This window comes from Pristis pectinata, chromosome 1 (assembly GCF_009764475.1).
Source record: "Pristis pectinata isolate sPriPec2 chromosome 1, sPriPec2.1.pri, whole genome shotgun sequence".
Taxonomy (NCBI): Eukaryota; Metazoa; Chordata; class Chondrichthyes; order Rhinopristiformes; family Pristidae; genus Pristis; species Pristis pectinata.
The window spans coordinates 2,420,746-2,439,897 of NC_067405.1; the positions used below are offsets into that span (position 1 = coordinate 2,420,746).

The 19,152-nt window shown below is 48.8% G+C and overlaps 1 protein-coding gene across 1 annotated transcript; it reads right to left on the reverse strand.

Moving 5' to 3' along the window:
• Nucleotides 1–1,857: 1,857 nt before the first annotated feature.
• LOC127574698 (keratin, type I cytoskeletal 18-like) lies at nt 1,858–19,078 on the reverse strand. The gene is made up of 10 exons (XM_052023985.1): nt 18,817–19,078; nt 18,037–18,716; nt 17,615–17,785; nt 13,110–13,192; nt 11,658–11,814; nt 8,821–8,985; nt 7,956–8,081; nt 6,213–6,427; nt 5,128–5,171; nt 1,858–2,503 (listed from the first exon to the last, which is right to left on the reverse strand). Exons 2-10 carry the CDS (start codon nt 18,280–18,282, stop codon nt 2,085–2,087), a joined length of 1,626 nt encoding a protein of 541 aa, XP_051879945.1. The 5' UTR covers nt 18,283–18,716; nt 18,817–19,078; the 3' UTR covers nt 1,858–2,084.
• Between the last annotated feature and the right edge of the window lie 74 nt (nt 19,079–19,152).

A 19,152-nucleotide genomic window follows, 5' to 3' on the forward strand; every position in this document is an offset into this window, starting at 1 on the left:
CACACAGAGAGTGGTGGGTAAACAGTGGTGGGACGTGCCCTCTTGTCATTACTACCATCGGGGAGGAGGTACAGGAGCCTGAAGACCCACACTCAGCGATTCAGGAACAGCTTCTTCCCCTCCGCCATCAGATTTCTGAACGGTCCATGAACACTGCCTCGTTATTCCTTTTTTGCACTATTTATTTATTTTTGTAATTTATAATAATTTTATGTCTTTGCACTGTACTGCTGCCTCAAAACAACACATTTCACGTCATGTAAGTCAGTGATAATGAACCTGATTCTGATTTTGTGAACCACGCACTAAGACACCCAGATCCATCTGTGTCTCTGAGATCAGCAATCTCTGACACTTTAGATAAAACTTTTTACAATTTCTCATGTTCCATTTGCCACGTCTTTGACCACTCACTTCTATATCCTTCTGTTGACCCTCTTGTTCTCTTCAAATTTAATTTCCTACCTACTTGGCGCTATTAGCCAGCAACCAAACCTTTAGTGCCCAAAACATCTACGTCAATTGTTCAACGTTGAGGCCCCAGTGCCAATCCCAGCAGCACACCTCTCCTTAGCTTTCTAGCCAGAGAAACTCATTTATGCCAACTCTCTGTTTCCTGTTAACCAACCAATATATTCATGTCCATATATTACCCCATTCACCATGAGTTTGTATTTTCTGTATAAACCTTTGATGTACCTTTTCAGATACCTTTTTGAAATCTTAGCATACTCAAATTTCTTTGTCCACAGTAAAAGTTAGTTTTTCAAAAGAACCAACACCATAAGGTAGTCAATGATAAACTTACTTGTGAATTCAAGAGAAATCTCTTTAAGTGAAGTGAAGAGAATATGGAACTCAGTCTGACGAGGAATGGTTCAGGTGAAATGCTGAGATGGATCTGAATTGGAATTGGTTTATTACTGTCACATGGACCGAGGTACAGTGAAAAACTTGTCTTGCCTACTGTCCATACAGATCAATTCATTACACAGTGCATTGAGGTAGTACAAGGGAAAACAATAACACAATGAAGAGTAAAGTGTCACAACTACAGAGAAAGTGCAGTGCTAGTAGACAATAAGGTGCAAGGTCATAATGAGGTAGATTGTGAGGTCAAGAGTCAATCTTATCATACTAGGGAACCATTCAATAGTCTTATAACAGCAGGATAGAAGCTGTCCCTGAGCCTGGTGGTACGTGCTTTCAGACTTTTGTATCTTCTGCCCAATAGGAGGGGGGAAAAGAGAGAATGTCTGGGGTGGGTGGGGTCTTTGATTATGCCAGCTGCTTTACCAAGGCAGTGAGAAGTGTAGACAGATCTAGATACACAAAGGAGATAGGAAGGCGACCTCCATCATAAGGACCCCCACCACCCAGGACATGCCCTCTTCTGGATACTGCCATCAGGCAGGAGGTACAGGAGCCTGAAGACCCACATCTCAAGGTTCAACAACAGCATCTTCCCCACTGCCCTCAGGTTCTTGAGCCCACCTGAAAAACCCTGACACTACCTCAGACTCTAATTCTTTTTCCTCTCAACTTGCACTAGTGTCATTATGTTTAATTTGTTTATTTAACACATGTAAGTTATGTATAACTTATGTTAATCTATGTTAACTTATATTTGCCTTCATAATGTAATGCACTAAGCTGCAGCAAAAAGCTGATTTTCATGGCATTTATACCCTGGGCATGTCTGCCCATGACAATAAACTTGAACTTAAACATAAAGATCTGGAGCTCAGAAGAGCAATGGAAATAGAATATAGCATAAATACCAGCACAGATCAGTTGGGCTGAATGGCCTCTTTCTGTGCCTTAGACTTGTAAATGATGTTCAGTCTACACCAAATGGGAGGTTGCAAGCAGAATCCTTTAATACATTATTTAGAGAAATAAACACCATTACAATCACAAGATCAGATTCCCACATCTCCCTCCCCACATTTGTATCGAGGCGTCTTATTGCTTTAGACAGAATTATGCTTAAACTTTCAAGAAATCCAGCAAGTATCCAATGAATAGACCAATCACAAGCACAGAGCCAAGACCTGAGCATTTCAGGGAGCGCCACCCTCACATCAAAATCCCTGCCCACACAAAATGCCATCCCAAACCAAGCAAGTGTTCCCGAGAGGTACCCGTGAGATCAGTTCAGTGACACTGAGAATGGTGTTTGGATCACTCTTCAACAGCTCAGCCCCCTTGGGGCTGAAGGAAGCATTGGGAACACGTGGGTACAGCCACACCCTCTGCTCCTTCACCCAAATGGCACCCGCCTCCCCAGTCCACAGCTGACCCTTGCGCCCCACCCGACAGACAGGATCACCAGACAGTCCCCTCCCAAGAGTATTAGCTCCAAATCTTTTGAATGTTTTCCCCCAAATTCTGCCCAGATTTTCAATCCAGAACTTCTTCTGATTCTTGCTTCTCAGAAACAACCTCCCGTCCACAAGTTTCTGGGAAATGATGATGACTTTCTTAGCATTTTTCCTCGGCTCTGTAATGGATTCAAACAGAGAATTAGAGTCACAGAGTGACACAGCACACAAACAGACCCTCGGCCCAACTCATCCATACCGACCAAGGTGCCTTCCTGAGCTGGTCCCATTTGCCTGCATTTGGCCCACATCCCTCTAAACCTTTCCTACCCATGTACCTGTCCAAGTGTCTGTTAAATGTTGTCATGGTACCTGCCTCATCCACTTCCTCTGGCAGCTCGTTCCATATCCCCACCACCCTCTGTGTGAAAAACCTGCCCCCCCGCAGGTCCCTTTCAAATCTTCCCCCTCTCACCTTAAATCCGTGCCCTCAAGTTTTGGACTCCCCTGCCCTGGGGAAAAGACTGTGACCATCGACCTTATCTGTGCCCCTCATGATTTTATAAACCTCTTATCAGGTCACCCCTCAGCCTCCTTTGCTCCAGGGAAACAGTCCCAGCCTGTCCAGTCTCTCCAGCTGTTGCCTAACCAATGTTTTATAAAGTTGGACCATAACCTGCTTACTCTTCCATTCCATGGTTAATGAAGGCAAGTATCCCATTTGCCTTCCTCACCACCTTATCTACTTATGCTGTAGATACCACCATCGGGAGTATCTACATGAGGTGCTGCCTCAACAAGGCAACATCCATCAAAGACCCCCACCATCCGGGCCATGCCATCTTCTCGCAGCTCCCATCGGGCAGGAGGTACAGAAGCCTGAACCCACACCACCAGGTTCAGGAACAGCTACTTCCCTTCAAACCATTCGGTTCTTGAACCAACCGGCACAACCCTAATCACTGCCTCAGTACAGCAACACTGGGACCACTTTGATTACTTTGCACTAAAATGGACTTTGTTTTTTGTTTGTTCTTTCTTGTAAAAATTGGATATAATTTATGTGAACGCTGCTTATCTGATGCTCTGTGCCTGTGATGCTGCTGCAGGTAAGTTTTTCATTGCACCTGTGCACACATGGACCTGTGCAGATGACAATAAACTTGACTTTGACACCATTAGGGATCTATGGACACCAAACTCCCACTGTCCCTTTAATACTCCCTAATATACTTACTATTATCAAACATTCCAAAGTGAATCACATCACATTTATTAGAATTAAATTCCTTCTACCATCAACCTGCCCAATTTACCAGATGATTAACATTATTCTGCAGCTTAAGGCTACTCTCCTCACTATCAGCAACACCATTTTCATGTCATCTGCAAACTTACTAACCGTACCTTGTAAACTTACATCCATGTCACTGATGTATAAAAGGGTCCTTGTGGTACATTACTGTTCACAGGCTTCATACCACGAAGGCAACTGTCAGCCTCTGTCTCCTATTACCAAGCCAATTTTGGATCCAATTTGCCAATTTTCCTTGGATCCCATGAGCTCTAATCCTTTGGACTATGCTTACATGTGGGACATTGCCAAAGGCCTGACTGATAGAATCAGAGAGCAGTACAGCACAGAAACAGGCCCTTCAGCCCAACTGGTCCATGCCGACCAAGATTCCCACCTAAGTTCTTCCCATTTGCCCATATCCCTCGAAACTTTTCTTATCCATTTATCTGTCCAGTGCCTTTTCAATATTGTAATTGAACCTGCCTCAACCACTTCCTCTGGCAGCTAGTTCCATATACACAGGACCCTCTGTGTGAAAAAGTTGCCCCTCAGGTGCCCTTCAAATCTCTCCCCTCTCACCTTAAACCTATGCCCTCTAGTTCTTGATTCCCCCACCCTGGGAAACAGACAGTGTGCATTCAGGCTATCTATGCCCCTCATGATTTTATACACCTCCAATAAAATCACCCTACAGTCTCCTATGCTCCAAGGAAAAATATGCAAACTACATCAAGCACAGTGCTCTCATCAATACATTTCAAAAACGAACAAATTAGTCGGGCAGGGTGTCCACCAACAAATCAGTGCTGACTATCCCCGATCAATCCCTGCCTTTACATATGTAAATTCACAGTGAAATGCATCTTTTGCATAGAGTGTGCTGGGGGCAGCCCGCAAGTGTCGCCACGATTCCGGCGCCAACACAGCACGCCCACAACTTCCTAACCTGTCCGTCTTTGGAATGTGGGAGGAAACCGGAGCACCCGGAGGAAACCCACGCAGACACGGGGAGAACGTACAAACTCCTTACAGACATCGGCGGGAATTGAACCCATGTTGCTGGTGCTGTAATAGCGTTACACTAACCGCTACACTACCGTGCCTGACCTACGACTGATGTTAGACTCCCTGGCCTGTAATTACCTGGCCTGTAATTACCTGGCCTATTCCTGGCTGCCCTTGTTCTCCCACTTCATTGCTGCTTAACAAAGTGAGGTTTGCAACTTTCACACCCCATCCTAAGTGCGTGCGCACTCTCCAGCCCATCTGCAATTTCTTCACCTATTACAGGACAACAAAATCACCTGGTCCCAGGAGATTATTTCCCTAATATACCCTTATTTTGTTTCTATTGTCTGTTTACATTAGTGAAAGGTTTCTAGTGGAAGCTCTGGGAGGACCCAAATTGTTTCTATCTGTGGTTCCCTCCAACAGTGAATAAGTTATCGACACCCTCAGCCTCGGTCCCATGGTAGCTGTGCCACGTTCTCTGTGCATCAGACTAACCTCCAGTGCCTGGAGTTGATCTTAAGTGGTCTGATTGACTTAATCTGGAAAACAGAAACATGTTTAAGCACAGAGGGGCCATCGACTTCCCTGAGCTACTAAGGGTAACCATCCACCCAGTTTGAGAATCACTAACTTCCCCCTCCATCCCACCTGTCATGAGTCAACCTTGCCAGCAATTGGACATCAATGGTGGTAAATAATGCCCGTAATCCTTTGCCTGCCAGAATCCACTCTATTTGAGGCACAGTTTTACTGCTTCATCCCAGATCGTTGTCATTGTGCTGCACCTCAGAGTATCCCTTTAAGGAGAGGTTTGAGTGAGCTCGGGCTTTTCTCTTAGAGAGGAGGATGAGAGGTGACTTGATAGAGGTGTACAAGAGGCATAGATCAAGTGGACAGTCAGAGACTTTTTCCCAGGGCGACAATGGCTAACACGAGGGGACATAATTTTAAGGTGATTGGAGGAAGGTATAAGGGGGATGTCAGGGGTAAGTTTTTTTTTTTACACAGAGAGTGGTGGGGTGTGTGGAACGCACTGCCGGCAGAGGTTGTGGGGACAGATACATTAGGGACATTTAAGAGACTTAGATAGACACATGAATGATAGAGAAATAGGGGGCTATGTGGGAGGGAAGGGTTAGATAGATCTTAGAGCAGGACAACATTGTGGGCCGAAGGGCCTGTACTGTGCTGTAGTGTTCGATGTTTTCTCACTCCTCCTGTTTCCCACCTCCCCTGGTGGTTGAATAAAAAAAATGACAGTGCCCCTTCAGACATTACCATTGCCAGCCTACTCTTCCCCAGGGACCCCAGCTCAGACAGCTGCTTCCACATCTGGCTGTGGTCACATGCGGGAGGAAACTTTCCCCGTGGGGGTGGGCGTTGGAATCACACGGACACGGAATGGTTACAGCAGGGAAGGAGGCCGAACGGGCCTTCGGTTTCACTCTAGCCCCATGTATAATCAATCCAGCCACCCTCTCTGACCAAGTTCCCAGTTGGACCTGCCTCCAGTCCTCCCCACAAACCCCTCCCCCCACCTGGGACCCTGGGTCAGGGTATAACAGCCCAGCTGATGTTACCCATCTCCCTCCAGAAGCTTCCGGTAGGTGTCGATCTCCGCCTGCAGCCTCATCTTGGTGTTGAGCAGGTCTGGTACTTCCACTCCCCGGTTCGTCAGGTCGGCCCGGAGTTTGGCCAGCTGCTGTTCCAGGCTGCTGATGGTGTTGTTCAGGGTCTGGACTTCCATGTTCACCCGGTCCTCGGTGTCCTGCAGGGTGTCCTCCAGGGACTGGATCTGTCCGGGTAGTTACAGTCAGTGAATTATCCATCAGGGAACAGGCCATTGGCCCATCATGTCCACACCGACCCACATTAAGATGATATGATAAATATCTTACTATCTGTCACATGTACATCGAAACACACAGTGAGATGCATCTTTTGCGTAGAGTGTTCTGGGGGCAGCCCGCAAGTGTCGCCACGCTTCTGGCGCCAACATAGCACACTCACAACTTCCTAACCCGTACGTCTTTGGAATGTGGGAGGAAACCGGAGCACCCGGAGGAAACCCACGCAGACACGGGGAGAACGTACAAACTCCTTACAGACAGTGGCGGGAATTGAACCCAGGTCACTGGCGCTGTAATAGCATTACGCTAACCGCTACACTACTGTCTCCCAGCACTCGACCCGTAGCCTTCTATACCTGGCCACGTCACGTACTCATCGAGACACGTACTAGGTGCTGTTAGTGACTCTGCTTCCACCACTCTCAGACAGTGCTGCAGGTACTCCCCACTCTCTGGGTAAAGAAGGTAACCCTCAGACCCCCGCTTACCCTAAACCTATGTCCTCTAGCTTTATCCACCTCTAATAAGGGCAAAGTTTTCCTGCAGTCTACCCTATCTATACCACTCAATTTTAAATACTTCTTCTCATGTCCCGTGGTAACCCCCTCTGCTCCAGGGAGATCAGACCCAGGACAGGACTCAGACATTGGTGAGGGGCGCAGGACAAGGGCGAGGCTGTCGGCCTCGTTCACCAGCTTCTCCCCACAGTCCACACCGTGACATACTGGGATAAGGCCGCTGCCAGAGGCAGCAGGTTAGTACTGAAGCAATCAGCCAGTGGCAGCCAAGGGTGCAGACACCCACCCCACCACAGAGTGATCTCCAAAACCCACCAGCTGCTGAACTCGGATAACCGTCCGCTGGTCCGAGCTGTGGAAAATCCTACCAGAAATCCGTATATCCCAGGCAAGGGAATGGCTGCTTATTGGGAGAGGAAACCCCAGTGATGAAATGCACACGTGAGCGGGTGTGTAAGAATGTCCGTGAGTGTTAGTGCAACGGTGTTTGTGTAGGAGTGAATGTCAGAGGAAAGGTTTATGTGACGGATATGTCCGTGTATAATGTCTGTGTGTGTGTCAATGTGTGTATATGCATGTGTGGAGGGTGGGTACATGTGTTGTTGTGTGCGCACTTGTGTGTGTGCACGTGTGGGGAGCATGTGTGTCTGATAAAGTGTCAGTGGATGATGAGGGGTGGTGAATATGCCTGAGTGTGTGACGGAGGGGTAAGTGCATGTGTGTATACGTGTCATTATGTGATCAGTAAATAGTGTGTGGGTACATGTAAGATGGTGTGGTGGTGTATATGATTGTGTGTGTGCGTGTGTGTGTGTGTCAAGGTGTGTATGATGGTATGTGTCTGTGTTTGAAGGTGTGTGTGTGCATGTCCATGTGTGTGTCAGGGTGTGTCTGATGGTGTGTGTCTGTGTTTGAAGGTGAGTGTGTGAGTGATTCTGTCTGGTGCTGTCAGTACCGTGGCTCCCAGGGTGCGATGCTCCACCTCCAGGTTTTTAATCTGACGTCGGAGCTCGGTGACATTTTGCTTCGCTGCTTGCAGAGCCTCGTTGTTCTTCGAGACCTCAAGGGAGGCGGCATCGAACTGGGAAATAAGGAGATGGGGGCAAACGTTACTGCCCAGGTCACAATCAGCTATACACACACACTCACTCTCACACACACACTCAGTCTCTCACCCACACCCACAACCTTGTTCACACACAACTTCTCTGCATCTTCCCCACATAACTTCCTCAAACTTATTCTCACACACTCACCCATCTATCACGGAAACCAGCCTCTCCTCCATGGACTGTCTACACTTCTCGCTGCATCCGTAAAGCAACCAGCATAATCAAAGACCCCAACCACCCTGGACATGCTCTCTTCTCCCCCCTCCCATCGGGCAGAAGATACAAAAGCCTGAAAGCACGTACCACCAGGCTCAAGGACAGCTTCTATCCCGCTGTTATAAGACTATTGAGCGGTCCCCTAGTACAATAAAAATGAACTCTTGATCTCCCAATCTCCCTCGTCGTGGCCCCTGCAGTTTTATTGTCCACCTGCACTGCACTCTCTGTAACACTATATTCTGCATTCTGTATTTTTTTACTTTTGTACCACCTTGATGTACTCATGTATGGAAATGATCTGTCTGGATGGTTTGCAGACAAAAGCTTTTCATGTATCTTGGTACGTGTAGCAATAATAAACCAATTACTCACCTGTAACACCTGTGATATTAAACCTCCACCCATTACCAGCCCCTCTCCCTCTGACCCGTTGATACAACCAGTGACTGCGCTCAGGAGACTGAAACACCATCACCTCATGCCTGTTACCTTCTTCCTGTAACATTCCTCCGCTTCCTTCTTGTTCTGGTCAGCCAGGGCCTGATATTCCTCACGGATCTTGTTAATCACTTGTCCCAGGTCCTCTTCTTCGGACTTTTCAAGCTCCACCGAGATATTGGAATTCGAAATCTGTTTTCTGAGATCGTCCACTTCCTGTGTGGACAAAGGCAGAACTTCACAGCACAGATGTGCAGCAAAGATTCATGAGGATGCTGCCAGGACTCGAGGGACTGAGTTATAGGGAGAGGTTGGACAGGCCAGGACTTTATTCCTTGGGGTGTAGGAGACTGAGGGGTGACCTTATAGAGGTGTGTAAAATCATGAGGGGCACAGATAGGGTGAGTGCACACGGTCTTGTTCCAGAGTTGGGAATCAAAACCTAGAGGGCATGGGTTTAAGGTGAGAGGGAGAGATTTAATAGGAACTTGAGGGACAACTTTTTTTTTACACAAAGAGTGGTATGTACATGGAATAAGCTGCCAGAGGAAGAGGTTGAGGAAGGTACAATGACAACTTTAAAAAACAGTTGGACAGGGTACATGGATGGGAAAGGTTTAGAAGGTTATGGCCAAATGCTGGCAAATGGGACGAGCTTGCTGGGACATCTTGGTCAGCATGGACCAGTTGGGCTGAAGGGCCTGTTTCTGTGCTGTATAACTCCATGAGAAGGCTGCTCGGCCATCAAGATCCGTCTGGGCAAAATGGAGCTCGTTCAAGTTCAAGCTTGGAGCGCAGAAGAATGAGGGAGATTTGATAGAGGGTTTACAAAATCATGAGGGGCATAGACAGAGTTAATGCAAGTAGGCTCTTTCCACCTAGATTAGGAGAGATAAGTACAAGAGGACATGGCTTTAGGGTGAAAGGGGAAAGGTTTAGGGAGAACATTAGGGGGAACTCACTCAGAGAGTGGTGGGAGTGTGGAACGGGCTGCCATCTGATGTGGTAAATGCGGGCTCACTCTTAAGTTTTAAGAATAAATTGGATAGGTACATGGACTGGAGAGGTTCTGGAGGGTTATGGACTGGGTCCAGGTCAACGGGACTAGCGGAATAAAGTTTTGGCACAGACTAGAAGGGCCGAATGACCTGTTTACTGTGCTGTAGTGTTCTATGGTTCTAGGTTTATTGACATGGGCAGTCATACCCCAGGGTATAAATGCCATGAAAGTCAGACATCTGCAGCAGCAGCTCAGTACATCACACATGACAAACATAAGTTAACATGAACGTTTTCAAACCTGTGCCTCTGGATCAAGGATCCTGCATCTCCATCTCCCACGTACTCTGAGCGCTTATAACCTCCCCCGGATACCTCTCACTGCTCAACCTTCACACAGACACTTCCAGCCCAGTTTTGCCACAATCTCTCAGGCTTGAAAAGCTTTAGATTCCACAAATGAGGAAAAGTTCAAAGGGGGCTCCTGAACAATACCCAACCCACAGCCACCAACCCAGGGTTTCAGGTTCGTTATCGTCCAAATTTCTACAGATGTACGGTGGAGAGCATTCTGACTGGTTGCATCACTGCCTGCTGTGGAGGCTCCAATGCACAGGATCACAAGAGGCTGCAGAGGGTTGTAGACTCAGCCAGCTCCATCTTGGGCGCAACCCTCCCCACCATCGAGGACATCTTCAAGAGGCGGTGTCTCAAGAAGGTGGCATCTGTCACTGAGGACGCTCACCACCCAGGACATGCCCTCTTCTCGTTACTACCATCGGGGAGAAGGTACAGGAGCCTGAAAACCCACACTCAACGATTCAGGAACAGCTTCTTCCCCTCCGCCATCAGATTTCTGAACGGTCCATGAACCCGTGAACACTACCTCGTTATTGCTTTTTTGCACGATTTATTTATTGGTAAGTTATAGTAGTTTATGTCTTGCACTGTACTGCTGCTGCCTTGATCCTACTCACCAAGGCCTTGTCATGTTCCCTTCTAACTCTCCCAAGTCCATTCTTAAGATCGTTCCTCACTTCCTTGTAACTCTCCAGAGCCCTGTCTGACCCATGCTTTCTGGACCTCAGGTAAGGTTCTTTCTTCCTCTTGACAAGATATTCTACGTCTCTTATCAACCACGGTTCCTTCACTCGACCATCCTTACCCTGCCTCAATAGGACAAACCTATCCAGAACCCCATGCAAGTACTCCCTAAACAACCTCCACATTTCCACTGTGCACTTCCCCAAGAATATCTGTTCCCAATTTACACTCCCAAGTTCCTGTCTAATAGCATCATAATTCCTGCTCCCCAATTAAATACTTTCCCATATCGTCTGCTCCTATCCCTCTCCAAGGCTATGGTAAAGGTCAAGGAGTTATGGTCACTGTTTCCAAAATGCTCTCCCACCAAGAGATCTGAACCCTGATCAGGCTCATCGCCCAGTACCAGGTCCAGTATGCCTCTCTAGTCAGCCTGTACACATACTGTGTCAGGAATCCTTCCTGAGCTCTGCCCCATCTATCCCCTTTACATTAAGGAGGTGCCAATCAATTACAACCATGGAGATGCTTCATGTACTTAGCGAGAGAGTCATACAGCACAGAAGGACCCTTTGGCCCACCGAGTCCATGCTGACTATCAAGCACTGATCCCATTTTATTCTCCCCACATTCCCCTCAGTTCTCCCAGATTCTACCGCCCACCCACGCACCTGGGGCAATTCACAGCAGCCAATTATCCCACCAACCCGCACATCGTTGGAACGTGGGAGGAAACCGGAGCACCTGGGGGAAACCCACGCGGTCACAGGGTGAATGTGCAGGACTCCACATAGACAGCGCCAGAAGGTCGCGATCAAAACCCAGGTCACACCAAATCCTTTTACCTCCTGATGGTTCTTGCGGAGGTAACCCAGCTCCTCATTCATGGCCTCGATCTGTGCCTCCAGCTTGCCCACGACCCACGTGGTTTCTTCCAGGATTTTCCGCAGCCCATTGAGGTCCTGTTCCACAGACTGCCTCAGGTCCAGCTCTGACTGCCACCTGAGAACCAAGGATCACCGGGTTGGAACTGGAATCGGTGTTGGTTTATTTTTGTCACTTGTACCAAGGTACAGTGGAAAAACTTGTCTTGCAACCGATCGTACGGGTCAATTCATTACACAGTGCATACCATCCGTACTGAGCCAGTCTCCGAGACACCGGATCCAGAGGTCAGGACTTCAAGTCACACCAGGAGGCCATTTGGCCATTTCATCTATGCTGGCCCCTTTGAGGAGAATTACAAGTTGTGCTGTTCCATTCATATTTCAAGCACTCTTTTTCCTGGAAACTTTTCCCAAATCATAACAGTGTCCTGGAGAAACATTCTCCCCCAACCCCCTCCTATCCATTTGCCAAACCCCTTTGTTCCATGAGCTCTGCTCGCCTCTTTCCCAGTTGTAATGAAGGGTTATTAACAGTGTTTCTCTTTCTACCAACACTAAGCGTTTGCACAGTCTCCCTTCATTTACTCCATGAAAACCCCCAGTCATTTTAAACGTCATTAAGCTGAAGAGGGTGCAGAAAGGATCCACGAGGATGTTCCCGGGACTGGAGGACCAGAGTTATAAGGAGAGACTGGACAGGCTGGAACCGTTTTCCCTGGAGCAAAGGAGGCTGAGGGCGACCTTATGGTGTTTTCGGCAGGCACAGTAGTGTAGCGGTTAGCATAACGCTTTACAGCGCCAGCGACCCAGGTTCAATTCTGGTCGCTGTAAGTAGTTTGTACGTTCTCCCCGTGTCTGTGTGGGTTTCCTCCGGGTGCTCCGGTTTCCTTCCACATTCCAAAGACATACAGGTTAGGAAGTTGCGGGCATGCTATGTTGGCGCCGGAAGCGTGATGACACTTGCGGGCTGCCCCCAGAACATTCTACGCAAAGGTGTATTTCACTGTGTGTTTCAATGTACATGTGACTAATAAAGAAATCTTATCTTAATAAAATCATCAGGGCTGTATATAAGATGGGTGATCACAGTCTTCTGGGGTAGAGGAGTCCAAAGGCAGAGGTTTATGGTGAGAGGGGAAAAATTTAAAAGGGGACCTGAGGGGCAACTTTTCATGCAGAGGGTGGTGGGTATATGGAACGAACTGCCAGGGGAAGTGGGTGAGGCAGGTACAATGCTTAAAAGACATTGGACGGGTGCATGGATAGGAAGGTTTAGAGGGATATGGGCCAAATGGGAGTAGCTCAGATAGACAACATGTTCAGTATGGATGAGTTGGGCTGAAGGGCCTGTTCTGTGCTTGACTCTCTGACTCTAAGCCATCCAGCTGTTGGGTCCCCTCGAATACTCACTTCACTTTGAAGTCATCAGACGCCAACTCACAGTTGTCCAGCTGCAAGGTCAGACCAGCGTTATCCATGCTGATGTCCTGCACCTGCAAGGACAAGCATGATGGCTTCATTCAGATCTGGCAGAACAAAGCAACAGCGAGGGAACACGAGATGCTGGAGGAAATCAGCAGGTCAGGCAGCATCCATAGGGGGAAATGAATAGTCAACGTTTCGAGCTGAGACTTCATCAGGACTCACAGCAATGCAGTCCGTGGTGTAGATCTGCTCAGGGTTGTGAGTGACACACACCTCGCACTCACTGTCTGACTCCACCACCGTGAGCTCTGAGGGAGGTTTCCGTGTGTTGAGGTAACATAGGAATGCAGTTGTAGGACAAAGTCTGAGAAACCACCACACAGTAAACAGCAGCACCAATCCAAAGGACAGTGGCAGAGCTGTGGTCAAATTTCTGGACTTGTTACCCGAAGGGTTTACCACCTGAAACATCAACCCGTTTCTCTCTCCACAGATGCTACCTGACCTGCTGAGTGCTTCTAGCATTTCCTGCTTTTGTTTCAGCTTTCTAGCGTCTGCAGTTTTGGTTTTAATTCCATCTTTAATAAGCCAATGTCCTGGACTAATGATGCAAGTTGCAATCCCGGCATGGTGTTGTAGAAATTAAACTGAACTGGTAACGTGGAATTTTGGGGAAAAAATCACAAGTCACAACGAGCACAAAATGTGCCGTACAAACCCACCTGTTCGCCAATGGTCTTCGGAGGAGGCAACCTGACAAATTAACCTCTCTCACCCACTTGGGACCCAGACCCATCAACGTGGTTGAATCTTAAATGTCTAACAACTCTCTCCATTCAAGGACACTTAGGGATAGCTGCCCATCTCCGCCAGTGGAGAGAGGTTAGTCAAAAGTAAGTGATCAAAAACTTAACAACACCCACTCCCCCACACACAAACGGACACAGAGATCCGGCGGGAAGGTGGGATGTGAGACAGAGCCCGTCTCATCAGCTTATCAAGAAAGTCTCTGAAAAAACAACATACAACATCTGGACCATCGTCAAACATCTGCACCAGCCTCAACATCAGCACCACCCTCAACATCACACATCTGCACTATTGACCCCCCTCAACATCTGTGGCACCCTCAACACCTGCACCAATCACCCAACCCTCAACATCTGCACTAATCACCTGACCCTCAACATCTGCACTAATCACCTGACCCTCAACATCTGCACTACCCTGTTAATTGAGCAATCCACTCATCACCAGAGGCAGCTGTTCCAACAGGTGAGCCTGAAACTACAATTAAAACAAATTGAAGTACTGAAAGTACTTTATTGCTACTGTATCTACTTTGATTGTTATTTTAATATATTTATGTTTTACGAGGTAAATCACATTGTTTCAGTATTAACACTGGAATTTTCCTTCGGAAGACTTCAGTACAACCTTGGTTAGCGAACATTGATATTGGCATTAAAAACATGTCCCGACTTATGAACAGATTCCTGAGGCACGTGAGATGAGGAGGAATTTCTTCAGCCGAAGGAAGGCAGTGAACCTGTGGAATTCATTGCCACAGAGGGCTGTGGAGGCCAAGTCACTGGGTGTATTTAAGGCAGAGATTGCTAGGTTCCTGATCAGTAAGGCGGTTAAGGGTTACAGGAAGAAGGCAGGAGAATGGGGTTGAAAAAAAAATCAGCCATGATTGAATGGTGGAGCAGATTTGATGGCCCGAATGGCCGAATTCTGCTCCCATATCTTATGGTCAAATCAACTCACGGTCGATTTTCAGGACGGTGACTCATTTGTAAGTAGGTCACTCTCACTGTTCTGCAGAAGCTGGAAAGCTGACACCGAGTATCTCCAGCACAGTCTTATTTCAGATTTCCAGCTTCTGTATCTCACAGCTTCACGTTCTTCTTCTTCGCTTATCCCCGTTCTTAATTACCTTCAGTCCTTTCAGCACAGAATCAGGCCCTTCGGCCCACCACGTCCATGCCAACCATCAAGCATCCATCGACACTGATCCCATTTACCAGCACTTGGTCTGTGGCTGTCAGTGCCTTGGTGATTCAGTGCTTGTCCAGCTGCTTCCCAAATGTGAGAGTCTCTGCCTCGTCGTGGCCCTTGAGAACCTATTGTCTCCCTGCTCTGTACTATCTCTGTAACTGCAACACTATATTTTCAGGACGCTAACTCATTTGTAAGTAGACCACTCACTGTTCTGCAGATGCTGGAAACTGACACTGGCAGCATCTTGGTCATCCCACTATGGGAAAGATGTGGAGGCATTGGACAGGGTGCAGAAGAGGTTTACCAGGATGCTGCCTGGATTAGAGGGCATGAGCTATAAAGATATTTAGACAACTTTGGGTTGTTTTCTCTGGAGCGGTTGAGGCCAAGGAATCTCATGATCAAATCTCATGATCTACCTGATCGAAGTTTCTAAGATATGAGAGGCACAGATAGAGCAGACAGCTGGGATCTTTTTCCCAGGGTTGTAATGTCTAATACTAAAGGGCATGCATTTAAGGTAAGTTCAAAGGAGATGTGTGGGGCAAGTTTTTGTTTTACACAAGGGAGTGGTGGGTGCCTGGAATGTGCTGCCAGGAGTGGTGGTGGAGGTCAATATAATACAGGCGTTTAAGAGACTCTCAGATAGGCACATGAATGTGCAGGGAATGGAGGGGTATGGACATTGTGTGGGCAGAATGGATTCGTTTAGTCGGGCATTAATTACTAGTTTAATTAGTTCAGCACAACATGGTGGGCTGAAGGGTCTGTTCCTGTGCTGTACTGTTCAATGTTCTGTGCTCTGTATTCTGTTTCTTTTTACTACCCCAATGTACTTATGTAAGGAATGATCTATGTTGATCTATGCTATGTTGGCGCCGGAAGCGTGGCGACACATGTGGCTGCCCCAGAACACTCGACGCAAAAGATGCATTTCACTGTGTTTTGATGTACATGTGACTAATAAAGAAATCTTATCTGTCTGGACAGCATGCAGACAAAAGCTTTTCATTGTATCTCAGTAAATGTGACAACAATAAACTATCTGACCAACTCTGTTTCCACCACCCCCTCGGGCAGTCTTTTCCAGATTCTAACCACTCCCTGCTGGCAGAAAAATGATCAAATCTCCTCTAACCCTCTTACTCCTCACCTTCAACCACGTCCCCTGATTTTAGAAATATCCATTTGCTGATGACACCACAGTTGTTGGCAGACTGTCAGATGGCGATGAGGAGGCGTACAGGAGTGAGATAGATCGGCTGCTTCAGTGGTGTCACAACAACAACCTCACACTCAACGTCAGCAAGACCATGGAACTGATTGTGGACTTCAGGAGGGGGAGGTCAGGAGAACACACACCAGTCTTCATTGAGGGGTCAGCGGTGGAAAGGGTGAGTAGATTCAAGTTCCTGGGCATCAACATCTCAGAGGACCTATCCTGGGCCCAACACATTGATACAATCACAAAGAAGGCACGCCAACAGCTCTACTTCACTAGGAGTTTTGAGGGGATTTGGTACGTCACCAAAGATTCTTGTAAATTTCTACAGATGTGCGGTGGAGAGCATCCTGACTGGTTGCAGCACCGCCTGCTATGGAGGCTCCAATGCTCAGGATCGCAAGAGGCTGCAGAGGGTTGTAGACTCAGCCAGCTCCATCTTGGGCACAACCCTCCCCACCATCGAGGACATCTTCAAGAAGCAGTGCCTCAGGAAGGTGACATCCGTCACTGAGGACCCTCACCACCCAGGACATGCCTTCTTCTCATTACTACCATCAGGGAGGAGGTACAGGAGCCTGAAGACCCACACTCAACGATTCAGGAACAGCTTCTTCTCCCTCCACCATCAGATTTCTGAACGGTCCATGAACCCATGAACACTACCTCGTTTTTCCTCTTTTGCACTATTTATTTATTTTGTAATTTATAGTAATCTTATATCTTGCACTGTACTCCTGCCGCAAAACAGCACATTTCACAACATGTAAGTCAGTGATAATAACCCTGATTCTGATTCCCCGCCCTCTCTCAGACAGAACCACCACGACTTCAGTCAGTCTTTCTCCAGTTGCTCCCGATGACAGACACTCCCCCCTTCAGTACAAACCTCCAACTGTCGCTGATTCTCAGGATGTCAGTCCACCTGAAATATCCACTCCGTATCCCTCTCCGAGGACGCTGATTTCCCCCTTCTGAATATCCGCAGCATCTTCGGTGTTTAGTACAGCGCCGAAACAGGAGTGTGTGGTAACCGGGTTCGCCGGGACCCGGGGGTCTGCGGGCAACAGGGGGGGGGGGGCGCCGGGACCCGGGGGTCTGCGGGCAACGGGGGGGGGGGGGGCTGATCCATCGATCTATTTTCTATGATGTAAATTTCGAACCCGGTGTTTCAGACCACCGGCGCTTACTGTTGGGAATGATTTACAACGGGACCCTCCCCTCCAGCTGCGGCCGGGCACACGATTTAAACAAGTCCACCCACATTGAACGGGAAAGAATTAACCAAACAGCCCCCAGACGCCGGGAATCTCCAGGGCGGGGTCCGACCTGAAACAAGGTGCCGGAGGAACTCGGAGCCACACCGGAGACTATAGGCGCTGGAATCTGGAGCAACGCAACATCTGCCGGAGCCACTCAGCGGGTCGAGCAGCATCTGGGGAGGAAGGAATTTTCAACGTTTCAGGTCCTGATGCAGGGTTTCAACCCTAAACGTGGACAATTCCTTCCCCCCCCCCCCCACAGACGCTGTTCGACCCGCTGAGTCCCCCCAGCAGATGGTTTGTTGCCCAATTGAGGTCAGTGGACCTGAAATGTTCCCTCGGATTCTCTCCCCAACGGGTCTGCTGAGTATTTGCGGAATGCTCTGCTTTCCGTTCAGGGAAGGGGAGGGAGAGGTGTACGTACCTGCTGCAGATGTCCAGCACCGGCTTCTCGTACGAGTCCCAGTCCCCGGGACAATGTGCCTCTCTTGGCCAGCAGGACCTTGATCTTGCTGTCCAGCTCCTTGTTGGCCGTCTCCAGGCGTTTTACTTTGTTGATGTAGTTGGCCAGCCGCTGGTTCAGCCCCTGCAGCTCGTCCTGTTGGTTGAAGGACGGCAGCGAGAACCCCACCCGGCCCACACCGACCCCGCTCACCGGACCGTGCGACATCAGCCGCACGTTCTTGCCCAGGTCGCCCTGCAGACTGCGGGCGCTGCTCGCCCGCCGCGGGACAACGCCGTTCACCAGGCTGCTGGAGCTCGCGAGCGCATGAAGACTGAGTTTCCCTGTTCAGTTTAGCCCCAAACATTTCCATTCTCTGCCCGGCTCCTGTTGCTCGATGATCTGCGACCCTCCTCTCCCCGTCTACCCCTCTCCGACTCTGCCCAGAGACACCTCCCTCTCTCTGCCTGTCTCCTGCAAACCCTCTCGTCTCCCCCTTTATCTCTCCCTTCCTACTGGTCTCTTTCTCTCCTCTCTCGCGTCTTCCTCTCTCTCACGCACACTCTGCCCGCGTCTCTCTCTCTCCCCTCTTTCTCTTTCAACTGTTCCCCTGTATCTCCCCTGTGTACGACTCACCTGTCCACACACCTTGTGCACCTCACCTCCTCACCTGTCCACACACCTTGTGCACCTCGCCTCTCACCTGTCCACACACCTTGTGCACCTCGCCTCTCACCTGTCACACACCTTGTGCACCCTCACCTCTCACCTGTCCACACACCTTGTGCACCTCGCCTCTCACTTGTCCACACACCTTGTGCACCTCGCCTCTCACCTGTCCACACACCTGTCCACACACCTTGTGCACCTCACCTCTCACCTGTCCACACACCTTGTGCACCTCGCCTCTCACCTGTCCACACACCTTGTGCACCTCACCTCTCACCTGTTCACCGCACCTCTCGGCTGTCCACACACCTTGTGCACCTCACCTCGGCTGTCCACCTCACCTCACCTCACCTCTCACCTGCCTCTTGGGCTCAGGTGAACTTCTGCTTATATGTCCCTGGTGTCCTGGTATGACTGACAGTTCTATCG

Bases quoted from the DNA above. Each gene is read 5' to 3' on its own strand.
- LOC127574698 (XM_052023985.1), bottom strand. From the start codon at position 18,282: ATGTCGCACGGTCCGGTGAGCGGGGTCGGTGTGGGCCGGGTGGGGTTC. The intron at 17,786-18,036 runs GTACGTACACCT...CTTCCTCCCCAG, and splicing joins GTGCTGGACATCTGCAGCAG to ATGCTGCTCGACCCGCTGAG. The intron at 5,172-6,212 runs GTAACATCAGCT...TCTGTTTTCCAG, and splicing joins AAGCTTCTGGAGGGAGATGG to ATTAAGTCAATCAGACCACT.